At 38.6% G+C, this 21,222-nt stretch overlaps 1 protein-coding gene across 3 annotated transcripts in view; it reads left to right on the plus strand.

Moving 5' to 3' along the window:
- MED13L (mediator complex subunit 13L) overlaps window positions 1-21,222 on the plus strand; it is a 282,978-nt gene that overhangs the window by 215,086 nt on the left and 46,670 nt on the right. For all 3 annotated transcript variants that reach the window (NM_001192468.2, NM_001369918.1, XM_059876003.1), the window contains 9 exons: window positions 1,243-1,388; window positions 3,884-4,078; window positions 4,466-4,654; window positions 8,826-8,991; window positions 11,109-11,213; window positions 14,573-15,301; window positions 16,095-16,320; window positions 17,283-17,385; window positions 17,689-17,813. In NM_001192468.2, the coding sequence (NP_001179397.1) occupies window positions 1,243-1,388; window positions 3,884-4,078; window positions 4,466-4,654; window positions 8,826-8,991; window positions 11,109-11,213; window positions 14,573-15,301; window positions 16,095-16,320; window positions 17,283-17,385; window positions 17,689-17,813 (1,984 nt within the window). The remainder of the gene's footprint in view (window positions 1-1,242; window positions 1,389-3,883; window positions 4,079-4,465; window positions 4,655-8,825; window positions 8,992-11,108; window positions 11,214-14,572; window positions 15,302-16,094; window positions 16,321-17,282; window positions 17,386-17,688; window positions 17,814-21,222) is intronic.

Below are 21,222 nucleotides of genomic sequence, written 5' to 3' on the forward strand. Positions count from 1 at the left end.
AGCACATGTTGACACTCCTGTATATTTGTATACATTTAAATTACATGCATTGTTTCCTCTTTGTGAACTTGAAACTTAGACATAAGGTGCCAAGGAGAAGTTTCAGTTTATTATCTTACGATTACTCTGTTGTGCTAAATACCCAAATATCAAGTCTAGGTGTGTCTGTCCTATTGAGGAAGCTGCACATTTGAGTAAAACACAAAATTTTCTCAGATCATTGCAACGTACTTGTCAAGGAAGACTATATTAATATATGCTTCCCTGTAGGAATAGAGTGAAAGTGTTGTCATTTTTATTTCAGTTTTCCAAAATCATTATAATTGTATACTTAAATTTTATAATTTTATACTTAAATTTTAATTTTATGAGTGGTACTCAAAATATACTTTATAATATTTTAGAGAACTTTTGAAAAAAAGGAAATCTTGGAAGATGAGTTTTCAAATGGTGGTTGCTTAGAATATAGTGATTTTGGTTCATCAGGCAAATGTTCTTATAAGCTGTCTTGAGAAATGGAGATGTTATGGGTGACTTAAGGCCAAAATTAACGACTTTGAAAGAATGTGCCACTATAGTAATTTTGAAATTATTTTTCTCCAAGACACATCATTTTTTTCAATTTTTAGCAAATTGTGTGGAAAATGGAGAAGTGGAATGCTTTAATAAAATTTTGTGATCAGAGGTAAATTGTGAAAATTAAATATAATCAATCACCAGTCCATTTAGAAACATATTATCTTAGCAGTTGTATATTGGAAATTTACATATAGTAGTGTTCTTAATTGCTATCTTTAGATCAATAAGTTTAATAACCTTATTGTAATGGTATAAGATTGTAAACTTGATCTTACTGTTATGTCATACCAAACACAAGCAAAACTACTTTGTCATCGTTCCTAGTCACTTAAAAGCCAGTTCAGATAGTAACACACAAGAAGGTAGAAAAACGTGTTCTTTTCCTGTCCTTGGGAGCTTATAGTTGGAGAATCTGTGCAAAGGAAGCAGAAAGCGTTCTACACAGTCATTTCCAGTTTTGCAGTGAGACCTAACTTTCTATTTATCTGGCATCTTTAATTACCGTTGTTATTTGTCGACAGCAATGGAAAGTTTGTGCTTGTTAATACCATCTAGGGCAGGCTCGATAAAGTAAAGCTGTGTCCCATCTGTGTTTCTGTGTCTAGCACCTATTTATTTCCCACCAAAATGTAGAGCTGAGTTTCTCATTTTGTCTTTTTCTAGTGAGCATTTGTCCTGTGCGTTCACATTCTTTCTTCACGGGGAAAGTAATGTATGCACAAGTGTGGAGATTGCCCAACACCAGCCAATTTATTTGATCAATGAGGAGCATATCCACATGGCTCAGTCTTCACCTGCACCATTTCAAGGTAAGTAAACAATGATGTTCCTCCTCTCCACCACTCCCTACCTGGTGGATAGCCACCTTGCCCAGTGAAGTTTCATGGAATGAGGTAGTATCTCAAATGGACGTGTTGAGCTAAGCAGGAAGGGTTAGTTTCTGAAGAAGAAAGGGAAGACCACAAGTAAGTGATGATAGCTTGCTCATTTTTTTACTGAAAGCTTCCCTCAGCTACAACATGGTCTTAAGTGTGTTGAAGAATAAAGTGTGGAGGATTTCCTGAAGATCAAAAATCTTATAAGTTAAAGGTTTTCCTTGTTTTCTTTGTCCTATGGTTTTAGGACTGTAATGACTAACAGAGAGTTACTATTAAGCTTTGTACTCTTTGAAATTCTAACCAAAATCAAATTCCTGGAGTTGTATAGTCTGTAGTTTCTTTATTAATACCTTATTTTCTTTTAATTTTAGACTGCGTTGGTTGTAGATATTTGGTTGTCATTTAACTTACATTCATGTATTCATGAATGCTCAACTAATTACCTAGATATCACCAAAATAACATGTTTCTTTTTTTCTAGCTATATATTCTAAAGCTTTGGTTTTGTCTTTGGAATTCATAATTTTCTATAAATAACTGTTTTTAAATGTTATAATATTAAATTGAACCATATAGAAACTTTTTTTTTAGTTTAATCTTATCAATTCTAGAGATGCCTGGTTGAAATAGCCTTAGTATATCACAAAATGTAATTTAAAAAATATTTTTAATAAAATTGACTAAAGTATTTATATAATAGTCAAATGAGTGTTTAGCCTCCATATTATGTATATTGGTTTTTGGTCTTATACAAATGATTGTAAGTTAATTCGATGAAATCAGCTTTTTCTTGCCCTAAAGATTGTTAAGCCTTTTTTTTTTTTTTAAGGTAAAAAAGAACATTGAACCTCATGTAATTTTGTCCTGATTATTGGCTGCATTTTCCTCCATCTAGCAACACATTTTAAACTGTGTACTTTATTATTCTGTAGTTTTTTGGATGTTTTATGTATGAACTGCTATATTATTCAAAACAGCCTAGTTCTCAAACTGTACACTTGAGTTGTACAATATGCTCATTTTGTGGATTGTCAGGATTATTTAAACACTATGTTTCCTTGACTCTGAAAGTGCTGAGGATCATCTGACTTTAGATTTTGTGGAGCAAAATAAAAGCATTTACTTTAAGTAACAAAAGGAATTACTAGTCATGAGAAAAGATGACTAAGCTTCTAAGTTGGGAAAGATAATATTGGCCATACTTGGTCCCTGTAGACTACTTACTTTAAATATTACTGGTTTGTTACTAATATCTCGAATCATGGAAGACTTTGTGGGGCATTATCCTGCTTATTTCCCATTATTGGTGTAGAGAAGTTACATTCTTAGGGCAGGTGTTGGTATATAGACAATTATAGTGAACATAATTAATCATATTGATGTGGGGATTTCTTAGAAGTGTTAAAACAGGAAAATTGCCCTTGATTAGCTGTGTTGCTTAGATCAGTATTTCTCCATTTGTATCCATACAGAGTAGCAGAAGGCAACACGAAATATGTGATGTCTTTAACCATCTCTGTCTTGATTGATGTGACATATCATCCAGCAGTTAACAAAAAAACTGTCTCCCAAAAGGACCTCCCAGTTAATGCTTATGCTGAGATTTGTTTTTATAAATCAGAATTAAGGAAAAGTGACTTTTATCCCTAGAAAAGTGTTATTTGAAATGTCGAAATACTCACTGTGAGAATAAGAACTGAGTTATACAGTGTTATGTTAACTGCATTTTTGTGTCTAGCTCAGTGAAAATGACATCAAGGTCAAACGGTGAAAGAGTAAGAGAAAAGGACTTTTTAAGTCCTTTACTTTACGTAAAATAAATTTTATTTTAGAGTTGTTTAATCAGCAGACCTCTAAAATAGTTGTAACCGAAATTATACATAACATTATGTTTCAGATTTGGTACATTAAGACTTTTCTGCCAATAGACGTTTTATTTATGTATTATTTTTAAATTACCTCAAATATTAGGAAGTCTCAGGAAATCATAGGGAGAGCATTCAAGTCCCAGGCTGGTTTCAGGATATATGTATTGAATGGTCTTCTGTCATGGAAGATTCAGTATTCACACTGTATGAGCTATTACCAAATTGATGTTTATATGCTTTAATGTATAGATAGGTAATATGTAGATAGCTTATGTATAGATAGCTTATATATTGTGTGTTGATGTACTTGTCTGATGGTGTTAATTATATCTCCTCCCATTTGATTTCCTTCAAAAATTGATTTGAGTTGAGAGGCATATAAAAAGTACTAAAATTAGAAATTTTTTAAAATTACACTTAAAAAGGAGTTAGGAAATAAAGAGCAGTATACATCAAATGATAATATGCCTCACCCTAAAACTACCGTGTATGTAGCATTACACTTAAGTAGGAATTATTACTCTGATGTGTAACACATGTTTCTCCTGTCTGCTTCAGTACTGGTAAGTCCTTATGGCTTAAACGGCACGCTAACAGGCCAAGCATACAAGATGTCAGACCCAGCCACCCGTAAGTTGATAGAGGAATGGCAGTATTTCTACCCAATGGTGCTGAAAAAGAAAGAAGAAATGAAAGAAGAGGAAGAGTTGGGATATGATGATGATTTCCCTGTGGCAGTAGAAGTAATTGTTGGTAAGAGAAAATGTTTTGCCTGAAGAACTTAATTCTATCTTCTTCATCTTGCTTAATTTAAAAAGATAATCATTCAGATTCATCAAAAATAATCTCCATAATTTCCCCATCTTTTTGAATTCTCTTGACACAGTGGTATTTGCTGAGTAGTTATCTTGCCTGAAGCACCAATGGTCCCTGTATTCCAAATGCTATTATGATAATGTTGGAACACATGTTTAAATAGCTATTAACTTATGAAAGGATGGAACCTATCACTTTTGACAGTACCTAATGAGAGTCTCATTTTCACCAGTGAGCTTTGACTCTGACCACTGGAATAATAAATTTGGCAGTCTGGCATGACCTTTTTCCTCAGGCCTGTTCTCTCGCTCGCTCTCCTCACAGGTGGTGTTCGGATGGTTTATCCTTCAGCTTTTGTGCTGATCTCTCAGAATGACATCCCAGTTCCTCAGAGTGTGGCCAGTACCGGGGGCCATATTACTGTTGGGCAGCAGGGGCTTGGGAGCGTGAAGGACCCAAGTAACTGCGGGATGCCTCTCACCCCTCCCACTTCTCCAGAACAGGCTATCATGGGTGAGTACGATCCAGGAACATCCTGGGGGGAAGAGATCCCAGAAAGTCATGTAGCACCCCTGCCACGGAACAGATGAGAAAACACACGGAGAAATTCCTGGTGGAAGAGATGGAAATAGACTAATGTGGGATTTTACAAAATAGAGAAGGAAAATTGTAAACAATTGATGTGCTTCAGAATTTTAATTGTGTCTATTCGTCTTTACTCCAATTAAACACCTTCGTTGTTTCTCTTCAGTTCTACACATGCATCTACCCTTTTACACTGATGTGCATGCGTGCACACACATGCAATCAGGAGACGAGATGTGGCGAAAAATACTAAATCAGAGAATAGTTGATGTGCTTGTCCACTTGGCTGTTGCTAGACAGGGACAAGTCTTGGGTGAATTCTCTTTTCTTGTTATAAAGATAGTCTGACATCCAAGAGCTCTGAATAAATACTTTGTCCTTTCAATAATCTGTCTACACTAATGACAGATATTAATTAACTTGAAAAATTTGCCCATTTCAAGATTCTTCCTTCTTGAGAAAATTCAGAAATTATTTAAATTGGGAAGATGTTTCCTTTGTCGAGTAGTATATATTCTATATTAACTTTGTTGTTGTTATAGTTGACTTCGTTTTAATTGAAAATATGGTCACTAAGAAAAGGATAATCATCACACTTGAGCTGAAGTAAGATTATTTATAGGTATTTAATGTGGGCCATATTGGCAGGAACATCAGTAAACGAAGTCTTGTCCTCTAAACTTTGAAAACATACTATCAAGCATGATACATGTTCATCATGTGGTAATTTTCATGAGAATGAAATAAGGCAGTATTTAAAAATTGCTGCCATAGTGCTTGACATGTAGTGACATTCAGTAAATGTGCATGGTTAAATGACATATTGGGGGAAAGTATAGACTTTGTGATTGAACACACCTTTTAAAACCTAGCTTTAGTTTTTACTACGTGAGTGACCTTATTTAATTCTCTTACTTGTTTTGAACACCAGTTTCCTTCTCTGTTAAGTTCTATATAGTTTCCAGGACTGTTATACATGTTAGATCATGTACCTGACAGTGTTTGATAAACAGTAAAGCAATATACAAACAGTAGTACAAGAATTCAAAGAAGTGCTCAGAACTCCAGTTTTAACACACAGTATTGTTATCAGCTTCCCAGGCGGTGCTAGTAGCAAAGAATCCGCCTGCCAATGCCGGGGGATGTAAGAGACGTGGGTTCGATCTCTGGGTTGGGAAGATCCCCTGAAGGAGGGCATGGCAACCCACTCCAGTGTTTTTGCCTGGAGAATCCCGCGGACAGGGGAGCCTGGTGGGCTAAGTCCGTAGGGTCACAAAGAGTCCGACACAGCTGAAGCAACATAGCACACACATTAAGTTATCTGGAAGGAATAACTCAGATATTGTGTGAGGGACATAGAAATGAACTTGTAACCTTAGGGGTTTAGGGTTTTGGTGGGTTGTTTAGGCTGGCCTACACGGCTTACAGAATCTTAGTTCTGCCACCAGGGATTGAACCTGTGCCCCTTGCAGTGGAAGCACAGAGTCCTAACCATTGGACTGCCAGGAAATTCCTAGCCTTTGTTTTTAAGAGCCTTGTAGTTGCTAAGATGGTGAAAAAATGTACTACATCCAGCTCTGAATACAGTAGAGCAGAGAATTTGGACGATCCCTTGTGAAAGGATTTGCCATCAGTTGATTTTTATTAAAACTACTTTTAAACTGAAAAAGCAGAAAAACGCTTGTATAGTCTTTTTATAATTATAATAACACCATAGAGAAGACATATTAATAAGTCTAGAATTGTCAGTATTTTGAAAAATGTTAACCATATTTCATATGGAAGTTTGGATTTTTAACAAACTACAGAAGTCATCAGTTTTTGTTTACATTTGTTACTGTTTTGCCTGGTATTTAGTAAAATTTGTGTTCAGCTTAAAATTGAAGGCCTGCTCTGGGCATGATGCCTTGACCTTTGATTAGTTCAGAACTCTTAAATTCATAATTCAGAAAAAAATGTTTTATTCTGGTGGATTTCAGGTGTGTACTTTTACAACTATAGATCTTTAGATTTCTACTCTGTGTATATCATTGTGCTACACCCTGGGTAAATAAATCTCTTGATGTCTCCTTATTTCCTAAAACAGAAACACTGAATGAGAGTGACTGATGTATTTGTCATAAAATTAATTTGTCCAGCTTTATACATCATAACATCGAATTACAGCTTAGGACCCCTAATGCTCCATCTGTGAGAATCCTGCTCAGCCTCGTCACTCTGCACTTGAATGATGTTGAACACTGCCATGCTTTCCTGGGCATAGGACAAAGAGGGTTACTTTGCCTCTTAAAATGGCCAAGAGTCTCCTAGATTGGCACGGGACCTGGGAGGGCCAGAGTTCTGACTTGTGTGAATAGATAGATCAGCTTGCCTCTTCTGTTTATGGAGATAATTTGAGAAGCATTGAATATGCATTTAACAACATGTAATACAAGTCTCATTTAATTCCATGTAAGATACCACCCACATTTTAGTTAAATCATTAAAAGCTACTGAAAAACTATTAACCTACCTTCAATCAGAAAAGAGTCTGGCTGGCTTTCCCCACAACCTCTCCTGTTTTGGTCATAAATAATTCCCTTATGATACCATGGACTGATGGTCTGTTTGGCTATACTGTTGAGTGTTTGGGGTCAAAGGGCTATGCTCTCTACTTCTGTTTGTTGTGCTACTTTGCCTAGTTTTATAATAGGCATTTGAAAATCCATTGTAAAGTCAGAATGAAATATTTTGTCCTGTGAGCCAAGTTAGAGAACTTTTAAGATTAAAAGATAGCAGTGAAAGATCAAATTTCTTGTCTCTGTTAATTTATCTCATTTATATTATAACAGTACTTTTCTGGGGAACAAGAAAGCTTCAGTTCCTAAGAATGTAAGCATTGGGGTTTGCTTTATTAAAAAAGTGGAACTGAGACTAACCAGTTAATTCCATACAATGGTGGTTTTGCATTGATACCAAGAAATATTAGTTTGTAATATTAGGTTGCTTCTTTCTTTTTCACATGAAAGTGAAGGATTTCAGAGCACTTTAAAATTATTTCATTTGAGATATTTTGCATCATAATTCTATCAGGAATAAAACCCTCAATATGTTTATGAAATCAAATAGATAAAAGTAATCGAATCAGAATTTAATACTGAAAATTGACTTCATTATTTGTCTTGTATGAGATGAAAGTAGTAAAATATTTACAACCAATAACTAATCTTATCAACAGTTAGAGTAGGCATCATAGAAAATGGCCCTGAAGGAGGAAGTGGCAGCCCACTCCAGTGTTCTTGCCTGGAGAATCCCGTGGACAAGGGAGCCTGGTGGGCTGCAGTCCATCGGATCGCCAAGAGTGGGACGTGACAGCGACTTAGCATGCATGGCACTGAAAATGTATCGCATACCAAGTACAGTTGGAAACTCTAAGTGGAAATATTAGAAACCAGTGAATTTCTAATCCTCTGATATAAAATGTTGAGTCAGTCTCTCTTTTTTTTAGTATTAGCTTGCATAGGTGGTGTCAGGCACAAGGATGAACAGTTCCACATGCAGATTTGAAATTTGACCTTGTTAAGGATTTTTCTCTCCTACCCAGGCACTGTGTGCAGTTGCTTTGCAGCCTTTTAGCTGCTTGAGCATAAAGCTCCCTCTACTGTTTTCTTCTGTCTTGAAACTCATTTACTGCATTGAGATTTAAAAACTCAGACAATCCATGCATGTTTATATCTTTAACGGTGTCATGTTTGAGTCCTCCTGTGTAAGTCATCTCCAAAACCTCTGAGTAGGAATGCCTTCTGATGGATATGCCATTGCGGGTATGTGAGTGTGGGTATTGACGTGACTGAAAGCTATACTGACGCAGATCTACTCATAGCTGTGGACAGCGTTATTGTCAGGGATAGCAGCAAAGCTGCCGTGATCAGTTTCAGCAGTCAGATGTCTATGTTAAATGAATGAGGGGCTGCCCTGGTGGCTCAGACGGTAAAGAACCTGGCTACAATGCCAGAGACCCAGGTTTGATCCCTGGGTCGGGAAGATCCCCTGAGCAGTCTGTGCACAAGGAGGCCTTTTCAGAAACTTCTGACCTTCCAAACTGTCTTTTCCTTCCCAGGTGAGAGTGGAGGTGCACAGAGTGCTGTCAGCCACCTGGGCGCCCAGGACGGGGGGATGCTAACTATGCACAGTCCAAAGAGATCGGGGAAGATTCCTCCAAAACTCCACAATCACATGGTCCATCGAGTCTGGAAGGAATGCATCCTCAACAGAACCCAGTCCAAGTATGTGCTTCCCTTCTGTCTGGGTGGTGGTTTACCTGACATGCCTTTTATTACTACATGAAGAAGATCAGTCATACGGCTCCGTTGCGTGACCAGACCCTGAGGGGGTCGTTGCATTGTTAGCTCATCTTTCTGATCATAATAGGGTAAAATTCAAAGCAAAGATGTTAGAATAATTTGCTGGTCCAGGAAAATTGTGAAGTTCTTTATCATCTTAAGATTGTCATGGTATTCATCTGACATTTTTTAGCACAGCTGACTTGGAGATTCACCCTGAATATCAGGAGAATAGTTGTGGGTATGGTTTTTCCCTGTATACCTACTAATGAGTGTTCACTATTTACAAAGGAAAATGACCTTCATTGCCATGTTTTAATTGACAGTGTATTTCTCAACTAAACGGATGAGAGTTAGAGAAGTGTTTAGTAGCTGCTGTGCTTCTGTTTCTTGATTCAGGGAAATTCTCTTCTTCCTCTACCCAGCTTCCCTTTCTTGTCCACCTCCCTCCTGTCTATCCCTTCTGACCTCCTTCCCTCCTTCCTTAACATATTTTTGGAAAAGAGTAGGAATTGATTCTAAGACGAGATATTATTTTAATTGTATGGATGATAATGTCAAACAGTAGTCAGTAAACACTTTTTCACCTATCAAGAATTTGTAAACGTATTCAGCATATTTTCACATGTTTTGATATGACTGAGATGTCCACCTTTTTGACTGATACAAGTAAACAATGAGTCTTGATTCTCTGGAGCAGAACAAATATGGACATTTTTGTCAGTAATTCCAAAGGACTCATTTAGAAGTTAAGTCAGTGTTTCTTAAGTGACTACTCTTCAAAGCTTTATATATACACATTTAAGAGCTGTCCTTCTGACCTCGGACCTAGTTTTTAACAAATTCACACTATATATTTATCTCCCAGTTAGTGGCTCTAGAATGGTAGCTCAGACGGTAAAGAATCTGCCTGTCATGTAGGAGACCAAGGCTCGATCCCTGAGTTGGGAAGATCCCTGGAGAAGGGAATGGCAACCCACTCCAGTATTCTTGCCTGGAGAATTCCATGGACAGAGGAGTCTGGCGGGCTGCAGTCCATGGAGTTGCAAAGAGTCAGACACGACTGAGCAACTAACACATATAGAATAGGCTACTAAAGATTTAGTAGAAAAGAATCTAAAATAATTGCAGTTGGAAATCATGTCATGTTCTAGAATTTAAAAGGTAGCTTTGTTTGCTTAAAAATGGTCCTTTCTTTTAAAATTATTGGTACAGATATTTTCATTTCTGTCTGCAATGCCTCAACAATTTCCACGTTAACATTTTCTTTTTCTTTCATTTAGCATCTTTGATTTTTATCACCACTAACCTTTCCACTCTTAACAGATCAGAGCCCTTCTATCAGCAGCACTGCACGGGGAAGTGAGATGCCCAGAAAGGCAGGGGAGGGTGGAGAGCAAGCAAAGTCCCTGCAGAGCCATCAGTGAGCTGCAGCATCAGCTGTAGTAGGATCCACAGTGCAGGGGGACTGCCCAGCGTTCCTATTTATGCAGCAATAGATGTCTTTTAGCTGCCAGTTATTATGTAGGAGACATCTTTGATTCTTGTATTTTGGTTCACATTATATACATGGAGTGCTGCCCTTAAATGCTAGTAAATGTAGATGTTTTCAGAGTGATTTAAACAGTCTAACAAAGAAATAAAGCAAAACAAACAGAACCAAAAAATAATCTGTCTGAGGGTATATGATTCATAGATGCTATGAAAAGATAATTTTTAAAGATTTAGGTTGTCTCTCCAGAATTTAGGTGACTTTTTAAAAAATAGCTGCTAATAGTGCCAGATAGTGTTTTCATTGCTATCTGTGCCACCCATGTTAAAATGTATATTAATCTTAAATAAAAATATTTTGAATCTGATTTTCCTTCTGGTGCACAGACAGAGTAGTTGACTTCCCCTCTGCCGCCCAACCCTACACCTTGGGTTGCTCTTAACTGTCTATCGGCAGGATACTGTTACTGTGTAAGATGTATTCATGTCTTTCTAACATCCTTTTCCTCCCCAGGGGTATGAATATTATCTCATGTTTATACAAACCACATATTTTAACCTTTTTTTAGGAGGAGCCAAATGTCCACTCCAACTCTTGAAGAAGAGCCTGCTAACAATCCTGCTACTTGGGATTTTGTGGATCCAACCCAAAGAGTCAGCTGTTCTTGCTCTAGGTAGGTAGGGGCCGAGGCAGAGCAGTAATCGGATAGAATTGGACAGAATCATAGTACATTTTGTTCGTTGTCTCCTGGTCTCTCAGACCACTTCTTCCACGTCATTTTGCTTTGTTTTCTTTATAAACCTTCTACTTCCAGTGCTAGAAAAAAAGCTTGCTGTTGTTTTTTTTTTTTGTTTTGTTTCTATGTAAAGGATACAGTTTTATTATTGGGCCTTTTTAGACAATTGACTCTGTTAACAAATAGCTCCCACAGATTTCTTCAGGATAACTTCTTTAGAACTAAAGGCATCAGTTTAACAAGACAATCTTTTGCCATTTAAATGAGTTTATTTAGTTACTCTTAATTATAAAGTTGAGATAAATATCAAGCAAGTTGGCTTGAATTAATAGAACTTGGATTAAATAGACCTTCCAGAGAAAATTTTTCTTGTTGGTGCTGGTGTTTTTTGATGACTGAAGTAGATATGTGGTAATAATACCTGAGGAAAGCCTCAGATATTATTGAGGAAATAATATTTCCTCAGATATTCTGAGGAAAGAATTGTTGCTCATTCGTTTAGATATTTGAGTAGAAACCCAAATTATTTTCTGAATATTCTCTTAGCAACTTAGAGTGGCTTTGCTTCCATTTGATACTGCTCAATGCTTATACAAAGGTCAGTTGAGATAAGTGTACTTGGAAGTTGGCTATCTATTTCTCTAGTTGAGACCACGGGGTTCTTAATGTGGCATATATGAATTGGCTTCCGGGTGGGGGGGAGGTCACGATGCCCAGGAATCTCTGCGAGCATATACATGTGAGTGCACATGTTTGTTTATACACATTGGCAAAAGTTTTAACAGGTTCTTCCTGTCCCCGCTCCTCTTTCCTATAAGTTGATTCTCTTTTATCAAGCCCTGCCTTGGTAGTCAGCTTTTTGTTGAGAGATGCTGTTTTAATTACCTACTGAAACCCTTGATTGATTTTTCAAGGAGGATGTTTTCGGTGATATTCTTTGCTCATTAAGGGTGCTTTCTCTGAGCTGATGAGAATCTCTTTAGTCCCAGGATAGGAATGGTATACCAGCTGAATGCCTGGTCTGCTTTCATCTCTAGGCCATTGTTAATCATGTGATTATTCGGGAAAAAAGGTATTTTCCTAATAACATTGACTTCTGAACAGCTTACAGCCAGGTTATGGTCCACCTTTAGAAAGTACATAGGATAAAAATTTTAGTGTATTTAACTTCACTTGTGCATTCCTCTTATATTTTCCTGCCTTTTTTCTTAATCTAGATTTATTCACTTTTTAAAATAACCCTTTTACTGATTTCTATCACATTTTTATTCAGTACTTTGAATTATTTTTACCTAAAGTGTAAATAAATAACTCTTTTTCTTTTGTCCTCTGGAGGTACTGTTCTGTCTCCTCACCAAATTCTTATACCCTTCAGATCTTATTTGTAAAAATGCATTCCATTCCATTGACTTCTAAATATTTATCTCTACACCTGACTTCTCACATGTACTCAAGTCTTGTATTTTGCAAAGTGCTTTTAAGATATACCCTTAATATTGACGTCAAACCAGGTACCCTGTTGCAGTCATTTCTGTCAGTTTTCTCCTCCTCGGCCTAGAACTATCATTTATTTTCCTTAGTTTTCTAGATCAGTTTTATCATTGCGTTTCACACTGACTTCCTTTGAAATGTCTGTTACAGTCATTCTGCTTTCCTTATTCATTTAGTCACCATATGTTTCTACACTCTTGGCCCAGCTTCTGCCACATAGTTAGCCTTGTGAGCCTGATGGTCCTGCTGCCGGCTTCAGGGAGGTCCCATACCCACTCACAGATGTGCAGTAATGGTCTGTTCCTTACTGGTGTATCCCTTATTCTGAAGGTTCCACAACGTAGCTAAGTTGCTAAATGTAGTAGAAGAAAATGACTTTATAAGATTATCCACTTTGCACAAAGTCCTTACTTTGAAAAGGCTACTATAAAATATCTATCTCAAAAGATCAGTGTGGTTAAATGGTCTTGGAGAAAATCCACATCAAAAAGTTTTATGTAAAAGACTTTCAGAGCTTAGGTCTTAAAATAAGCACCCTTGGAAGATATAATTGAGATATTTTCAGGTGAGACATTCATCTCTCAGTGTGGTACTGGAGATTTAAAGTCCAGTTTTTGCCGTTTTGACAGTAGCTTTAAGCTACTGACTTCTTCAAAGTCAGGATTTTTTTTAAGAGTAGCTAAGACTTGGGCTCTAAGAGTGTTTTCAGATTATCTACTGCAGGATTACCGAACCCATTATGGGATGGTCCACTCCTCACACTATTTAATGGTCTTATGGGGCAGGGTGGCCATCCTGCTGTCCCACTAAACCATCCCATTATGCCACACAAATCCATTTTACTGCCCACTAGGGCATCGTTTAGTGCAATGCAACAGTAATTTAATGCCACCCTAGTGGCCTCAGAGAGTTACTGATACACTGGCAGGAGAGCTTACGTTTTTCCTGGGAATGATTTATATATTGGGAGGAACTGGCTGACCTGCTGTATAACTTTTTTGTGCAGATTAAACCTTAGCATTATCTAGTAGGCCCTTACTGAGCAGTTTCTCACACCCATGCCTGCCAAGAAGTGTGTTAGGTTGTGAGCAGACTTGCTGCTCCTACTTAGATGGGACAGATGCATTTGTATATGTGTGTCTTGTTTTCATATTCACTCACAACCTTTTTACTTCTGTCTCATTTTAGCACATTTCTGTAAGATCTAAAGTTGTCTTTTATCCCTTCTTTCTTGAATAATAGTAGCATATAAGGCTCTTAGTATATTTATCCTATTAAATATTCTTAAAACTGACCCTTAGTTTCACACTTTGTGGGAGAATTGCGTAGTTATCTTGTTCCTGATTTACAGCACTCTAAGCTTTTATAAACCATTCTCTGTTGGAGTTAGTTGGGTGTTGTAAAATAGAGATTGGAAGCTTTATTTTGCTGCCTTTCTTGACAAATGGTCTCAGTTTTAAACTACCATGTGAATAGATTGTCTGAGGCCCTCACCAAATTTGGAAGATTTGGGAATTTTCAAATTAGTATTTTTGTAGTGGTTAGAGGCATTTTAACGAATATTTCTTAAGGTTCAACTCTTATCTACTTGCATGCAATTGGTTCATTATTTCTTATCAGAGTGTGTTGCAGTTTTTAGTCATTATTAATATATTTAACACCTAGAGTCCATTTGGATGTATTAGTGTGTATAACATGTTCTTGAAAAGGTGTAACCTGGTCAGAGGCATCTCTTCTGTAGTATTAGAATGGTATAGTTATATTCACCTGTGTATTTACTTACTTCATTTTCATTCTCATTTCAGGCATAAACTTTTAAAACGTACAGTAGGCCCCAGTCGACCTCCCACAATATCACAACCAGGGTTCAGTGCAGGACCATCATCATCTTCATCTTTACCACCTCCTGCTTCTTCTAAGCACAAAACAACAGAAAGACAGGACAAGGGAGACAAGCTACAAAAGAGACCCTTGATACCATTTCATCACAGGCCGTCTGTGGCCGAAGAGTTATGCATGGAACAAGATCCACCGGGACAGAAGCTAGGCTTGGCAGGGATAGACTCCTCCTTAGAGGTGGCTAGCAGTAGGAAGTATGATAAGCAAATGGCCGTGCCTTCCAGAAATACAAGCAAGCAAATGAATCTGAATCCTATGGATTCACCTCACTCCCCTATTTCCCCTCTGCCGCCAACACTCAGCCCTCAGCCTCGAGGTCAGGAAGCAGAGAGTTTGGACCCACCCTCTGTCCCTGTGAATCCAGCCCTCTATGGAAATGGGCTCGAACTCCAGCAGTTGTCTGCTCTGGATGACCGGACCGTCCTCGTAGGCCAAAGAGTGCCTCTCACGGCAGAGGTCAGTGAGACCGCCTTATATTGTGGGATCAGGCCCTCGAACCCAGAGTCATCAGATAAGTGGTGGCACAGTTACCATCTACCATCTGTTGATGATGCTGAGTTCCGGCCTCCAGAGCTCCAGGGTGAGAGGTGCGATGCCAAAACGGAGGTAACCTCAGAGAGCACTGCATTGCAAAGGTAAGGCGATCCTCCACCCCACCCCCTGACCACCCACAGAAGGCCAAGGTTCCCAGGAATCAGGGCCTTCAGATCCAAAATTGAAGAGCTCTTTCTTCACCATTCTAGACTCTGCATCTGGAAAGGGTTTAAAAGTCAAATGCTTTATCCAACGTGATATTTATCATATGTGTCATTATTTAAATGCTGGCCTGTAAAGGTTTCGTTGTAAGATTTCCTTAACTAGAATTAATTCATTTTTGGTCTGGTGTTTGTTAATCAAAGAATATAGCTTTATGGGACTTTCCATATTGCAGTCAGTGCCTTCTTTGTGTGTTGACACTTAGAAGGCTTTGCATGCTTTCATGTGTATATCATGCATCTAGTAGTAATACTTCAGAGTGTTATTGAGCAACCTGTTACTCTAAACAGTTTATACAGATTATCTCATGTCATCTTCACCACAGCCATATTGCCACCTTTAATGTCATAGCTGAGAAAGAAACTGGGGTCATGCAGTTAGTAAATGACATGGATGGAATTTGTGCCCAGACAGTCTGTCCCCAGAGCCCATCTCTGCTGTTAAGTGAAATCAGTGAAATCAGAGACAAAAGTATATGGCCGTGACAAAGGTTACTAAGATTTATTTAACTGTGAATATAGTCTCTCAGAGTCACTTGAAGGTGAATTTTTTAGTTTTGTTGTTGTTAAAGTTTAAGCTTCCAAATGCTTTTAAATCACAAATGTTGCTTTAAAAAAAAGTCTGGTCTTTTTACAATTTCTTGCTTAAATCGTTATTCATTTCCCCTTCCAGACTCTTAGCACAACCTAACAAACGGTTTAAAGTCTGGCAAGACAAGCAGCCCCAGATGCAGCCCCTCCACTTTCTTGACCCATTGCCTCTGTCACAACAACCTGGAGACAGTTTGGGAGAAGTCAACGACCCGTATACTTTCGAGGATGGCGACATAAAATACATCTTTACTGCGAACAAGAAATGCAAACAAGGGACAGAAAAAGACTCCCTGAAAAAGAATAAGGTACCGCATAAGAGAGAGAGAGGCCAGCCAGGAGTGGTTTTCAGTCTATGTCAGTACAACACGTGTGGGAAGACTTCGAGGCAGAATGTTTGAGATAGTCTTGCCTGATTGCTCTGTCCCCATATTCATGCTCTTGGTACTACTGTATCGAACAGCGTATTGTTCCTCTTTATGTCATGGCTCACCTTTGTTCAAAAGTCAGCCGAACATAAATGAAGCCTCACAGCTTCCAGGCTATAGCTTGTACAGTGCATGTTTCCTCTCATATGCTAATTCTTGTTGGCCTATGCTCCCTGCTTATTTCTTTTTAATTATTATTCCAAAATGTAAGGAAGAATATTGGTGACAGTATCTACCATTTATCAGGCGCTCACTGTTTACTGTGTTAAGCGCTTTACCTCTAATTTCTCTGAATTAATATCATCACTACTCCAAGACTGTGTCAGTATAATTTTACTGGTTTCATTATCTCAAAAATGAGTACTGGGGGTGTCTGCTGTCTTTAGCCTTAAATTTTAAAACATTCTAAAATACTGGGCCATTTAAAGAAATATTCTTAAGAACAGAGTAAATAAGAGAATGAAAGGAGACCAGTATAGTTCAAGAGAATACTTCTTACACCTATCTAGATCCAGAAAGCTTGAAGCATAATTCAGCCTTCAAAATATGTTAAAGGCAGCTTTTAACACCATGGCAGGTCTGTGATCAAACCCCACCAGTACTGTTGAGGCATAAAATCCTGATTGACTCAGATTGAGGGGCAAGTGTGGGAGTTTTTGGTTTCAGTTTAAAATCAGGGACGAGGACATATCTTTTATTTCCTTTGGTTGCATAGACCATGGTTTATCACACTTGTGCTCATAACAAGTTCCATTCTGCCCTCTAATTCTTTGTGTTCTCCCTCATATTCCACACTTTGGGTTGCTGTTCATGTGTTTTGTTTGGCTGAATTTATTACACAGTCAGAGGATGGATTTGGTACCAAGGATGTCACTACACCAGGTCATTCCACGCCGGTGCCTGAAGGGAAAAATGCCATGTCCCTTTTCAGTTCTACTAAAACAGGTGTGTACACTGATTATTTGCCTCACTTGGACTGTTGCTAAAATAAATGCGAGGAAGATGCTTCTCTATTTAACATTATGTGCTGATTGTAATAGCAGTGATTTGACCTCATCTGTAATATATTTTCATAGTTTGTTTTTCAGTTCTTTCAAAACTGATAAGTGTATTTGGCACTAGTTGTATCTCGATTTGACTGACAGCGTAAGGAAGCATTTGGCAGGCAGGGCTTGCTCACTGCCCTCTCCTCACCCCTTCTCCTTTGAGGAAGCTGCTCATTCGGTGCCTTTTGCCTCCTTCCCACAGATGTCCGGCAGGACAACGCTGCTGGCAGGGCAGGCTCCAGTAGCCTCACACAGGTGACAGATTTGGCACCTTCCCTTCATGACTTAGACAACATCTTTGATAATTCTGATGACGACGAACTTGGGGTGAGTCTGCAGTAGCTACACACACAAAAAATGCACTTCAGTGGCTGGACTTAGTGTTTCAGTATTTCTTTATAGTTTGGTCTACTGAATTGGGAGCTCATATTTCAGGTTCTAAATATTCTTCAAAAATGTTTGTGTACCTTGAAAGGATTCTGAACTTGTTAGTATACTCTCTAATAATAACCCTTGGGTTTTGTTTGTTGATGGCTTTTTTCCATTAGTGTTATTACTGTTGTAAATATTAAAATCTTTCTTTTTTTTTTTTTATACTCCTCAATATGAGACTAACAGGAATGTATTATGTAGTCCCTTTAGCTTAGGTTTTAAAAATAATAGCCATGTAGTGGGGCATGAAAGTTGGCTAAAAGCTCAACATTCACAAAACGAAGATCATGGTATCTGGTCCCATCACTTAATGGGAAATGGATGGGGAAACAGTGGAAACAGTGTCAGACTTTATTTTGGGGGGCTCCAAAATCACTGCAGATGGTCACTACAGCCATGAAATTAAAAGACACTTACTCCTTGGAAGAAAAGTTATGACCAACCTAGATAGCATATTGAAAAACAGAGACATTACTTTGCCAACAAAGGTCTGTCTAGTCAAGGCTATGGTTTTTCCTGTGGTCATGTATGGATGTGAGAGTTGGATTGTGAAGAAGGCTGAGCGCTGAAGAATTGATGCTTTTGAACTGTGGTGTTGGAGAAGACTCTTAAGCGTCCCTTGGACTACAGAGATCCAACTAGTCCATTCTGAAGGAGATCAGCCCTGGGATTTCTTTGGAAGGAATGATGCTAAAGCTGAAACTCCAGTACTTTGGCCACCTCATGCAAAGAGTTGACTCATTGGAAAAGACTCTGATGCTGGGAGGGATTGGGGGCAGGAGGAGAAGGGGACGACAGAGGATGAGATGGCTGGATGGCATCACCGACTCGATGGACGTGAGTCTGAGTGAACTCCGGGAGTTGGTGATGGACAGGGAGGCCTGGCATGCTGCGATTCATGGGGTCTCAAGGAGTCGGACACGACTGAGCGACTGAACTGAGTGGGGCATACTGAACTTTTTGAATTTTACGATATTGAACTTTATGTCATAGAATAGTCAGCATTTAGAGAGATAATTACAAATATGATTTATACTTTCTAGGATTATGACATCATAGTCAGGAAATAGAATTTATACACGTAGACATTAAATAATACAAGGTATCATGTGATTGGACTTCCCTGATAGCTCAGCTGGTAAAGAATCCACCTATGATGTGGGAGACCCTGGTTTGATTCCTGGCTCAGGAAGACCCCCTGGAGAAGGGATAGGATACCCACTGTAGTATTCTTGGGCTTTCCTGGTAGCTCAGATGGTGAAGAATCCGCCTGCAGTGCAGGAGACCTAGGTTTGATCCCTGGGTTGGGAAGATCCCCTGGAGGAGGGCATGGCAACCCACTCCAGTATTCTTGCCTGCAGAGTGCCCATTGGACAGAGGAGCCTGGTGGTCTACAATCCATGGGGTTGCAAAGAGTCAGACATGACTGAGCGACTAAGCACAGCACAGCACATCATATGATTAAAGTGACAGATAAGAATTTATAATTCTCTGGAGAACAGCTGAGCTGAGTCAGGAAACGTGTGCTGTCATCATCCTAACTAAGCCTGTATCTTTGTGTAAACAGAAGTGCCCCTGTTATCTCTGGGGGACCTAGAGATGAGTAAGATAGGTCTGCTCTTCAATGAAGTCAAAGTATTAGTCCACTTTCTTTCATTTATATATTTACTTTCCCATCCATCCAGTTGACGTGATATTTGTTAATTATTTAATGATCAGTTCCTTTGTGGCAGGTTCTCTAGGTTTATAGATAAAATTAAATTACCAGTCTTAAGCTTGAGGTGCTCACAGACTTTAGGAGAAATAGCATATAAATAAAGTTTAAAATATACTTAGCCTTGTGAGTGCAGTAATTTATCTGAATCTAAAGTTGCTACCTGTTCACGTATGAAGCAACAGGCAAGCAGTGTTTAAGTAAAGGCTTGGAGGTTAAATAGGAATCAGGTTTCTAAAGCCCATTCTTACTTTAAAATAAAATATATCTGGTTAACAGACACTGTACACCAGTAGTATTCTAAGTACTTCTTTCTGACTCCATGGACTGTAACCCGTGAGGCTCCTCTGTCCGTGGGATTCTCCATGCAAGAATACTGGAGTGGGTTGCCATGCCCTCCTCCAGAGGATCTTTGTGACCAGGGATTGAACCCTCGTCTTGATCCTGCATTGGCAGGTTGGTTCTTTACCATTAGTGCCACCTGAGAAACCCAAGTACTTAGAAGATGGAATAGTCGTGACCTCAAAAAATGAAATTGACTTGGAATGTGGAAAGACTTGGTTAGTGAGAGGCAGGGGAGGGATGTGTGTTTGAGCCTGGAAGGAGTCTTGGTTCAGCAAAGAGAATGAACTAGCTGGGGCCTTGTGGGATAGTGAGCACATTGATCTGTTTCCTGAGTTGGGGGTAAAGATTGCTGGGGCTGGGGAGGTACTTGGCCACACTTCGAGCTTTGGACCTCAGACTTTACGGTAATGTGCTCTTCTGAAGGCTGCTGAGTGGGGAGCTGACCTGGTAGAAGTGGGTACTGTTTTACATCAGTCTGATACATGGAAAGCAAGAGTACTATGTGGTAACTTGTTGGATTGAAAAACGAGGACCTAAATTCAGGGAGTAGCTGCATGAAGAAAAGGACGTGGCAATGTGAAAAACACTGTTAGAAGAAATGACGCGTCCTTATTCTTTGACCCAGGCATTGGAGATCCATTTTGTTCCTAATTGTGTCTGTAAAGCCATATATTATCTAGGAGTGGTTTCATTGAGGGTTAGTTCAGATGCTTTGGTTTGGTGGTGGTGAGAAGAAAGTGTGAAAAGTAAAGGAATTAAAAAGAAGTAGAAAGAGAGATAGAAGGAAAGAAAAAACTAAGCTTTGTACAGTTGCCCAGTTTCTGTTCATAGCCAGCATCCCTAGTGAATTTCGTCTCTGCTCTGAACCATCATCCTTACTCTCTGTATAAATTATGAATTACTGACTAAATGAAGAGATGTGTACTCTGTTTTTTTGAATATATTTTAGTAGTGTTAATATACAAAGGAGAATTGGACAGTTTTTAATCTGATTTTCATTTCTCTGGAACAGTTGTTTCTACTCTGACTTCTGGCCTGACATTTAATCAAAGGAACAGTTTACCTTAGGATCATTTTGCTAATTCATCTTATTAGTAACTGGAATTGATAAACTGTTGTCTGGGTTTTCACCTCACAGACTTCAGTTTCACATTTCAACTCTATAACATTGAATGTGTGTTTAGTGGCTCAGTCATGTCCAACTCTTTGAGACCTCATGGACTGTAGCCTTCCAAGCTCCTCTGT

This window comes from Bos taurus, chromosome 17 (assembly GCF_002263795.3).
Source record: "Bos taurus isolate L1 Dominette 01449 registration number 42190680 breed Hereford chromosome 17, ARS-UCD2.0, whole genome shotgun sequence".
NCBI lineage: Eukaryota > Metazoa > Chordata > Mammalia > Artiodactyla > Bovidae > Bos > Bos taurus.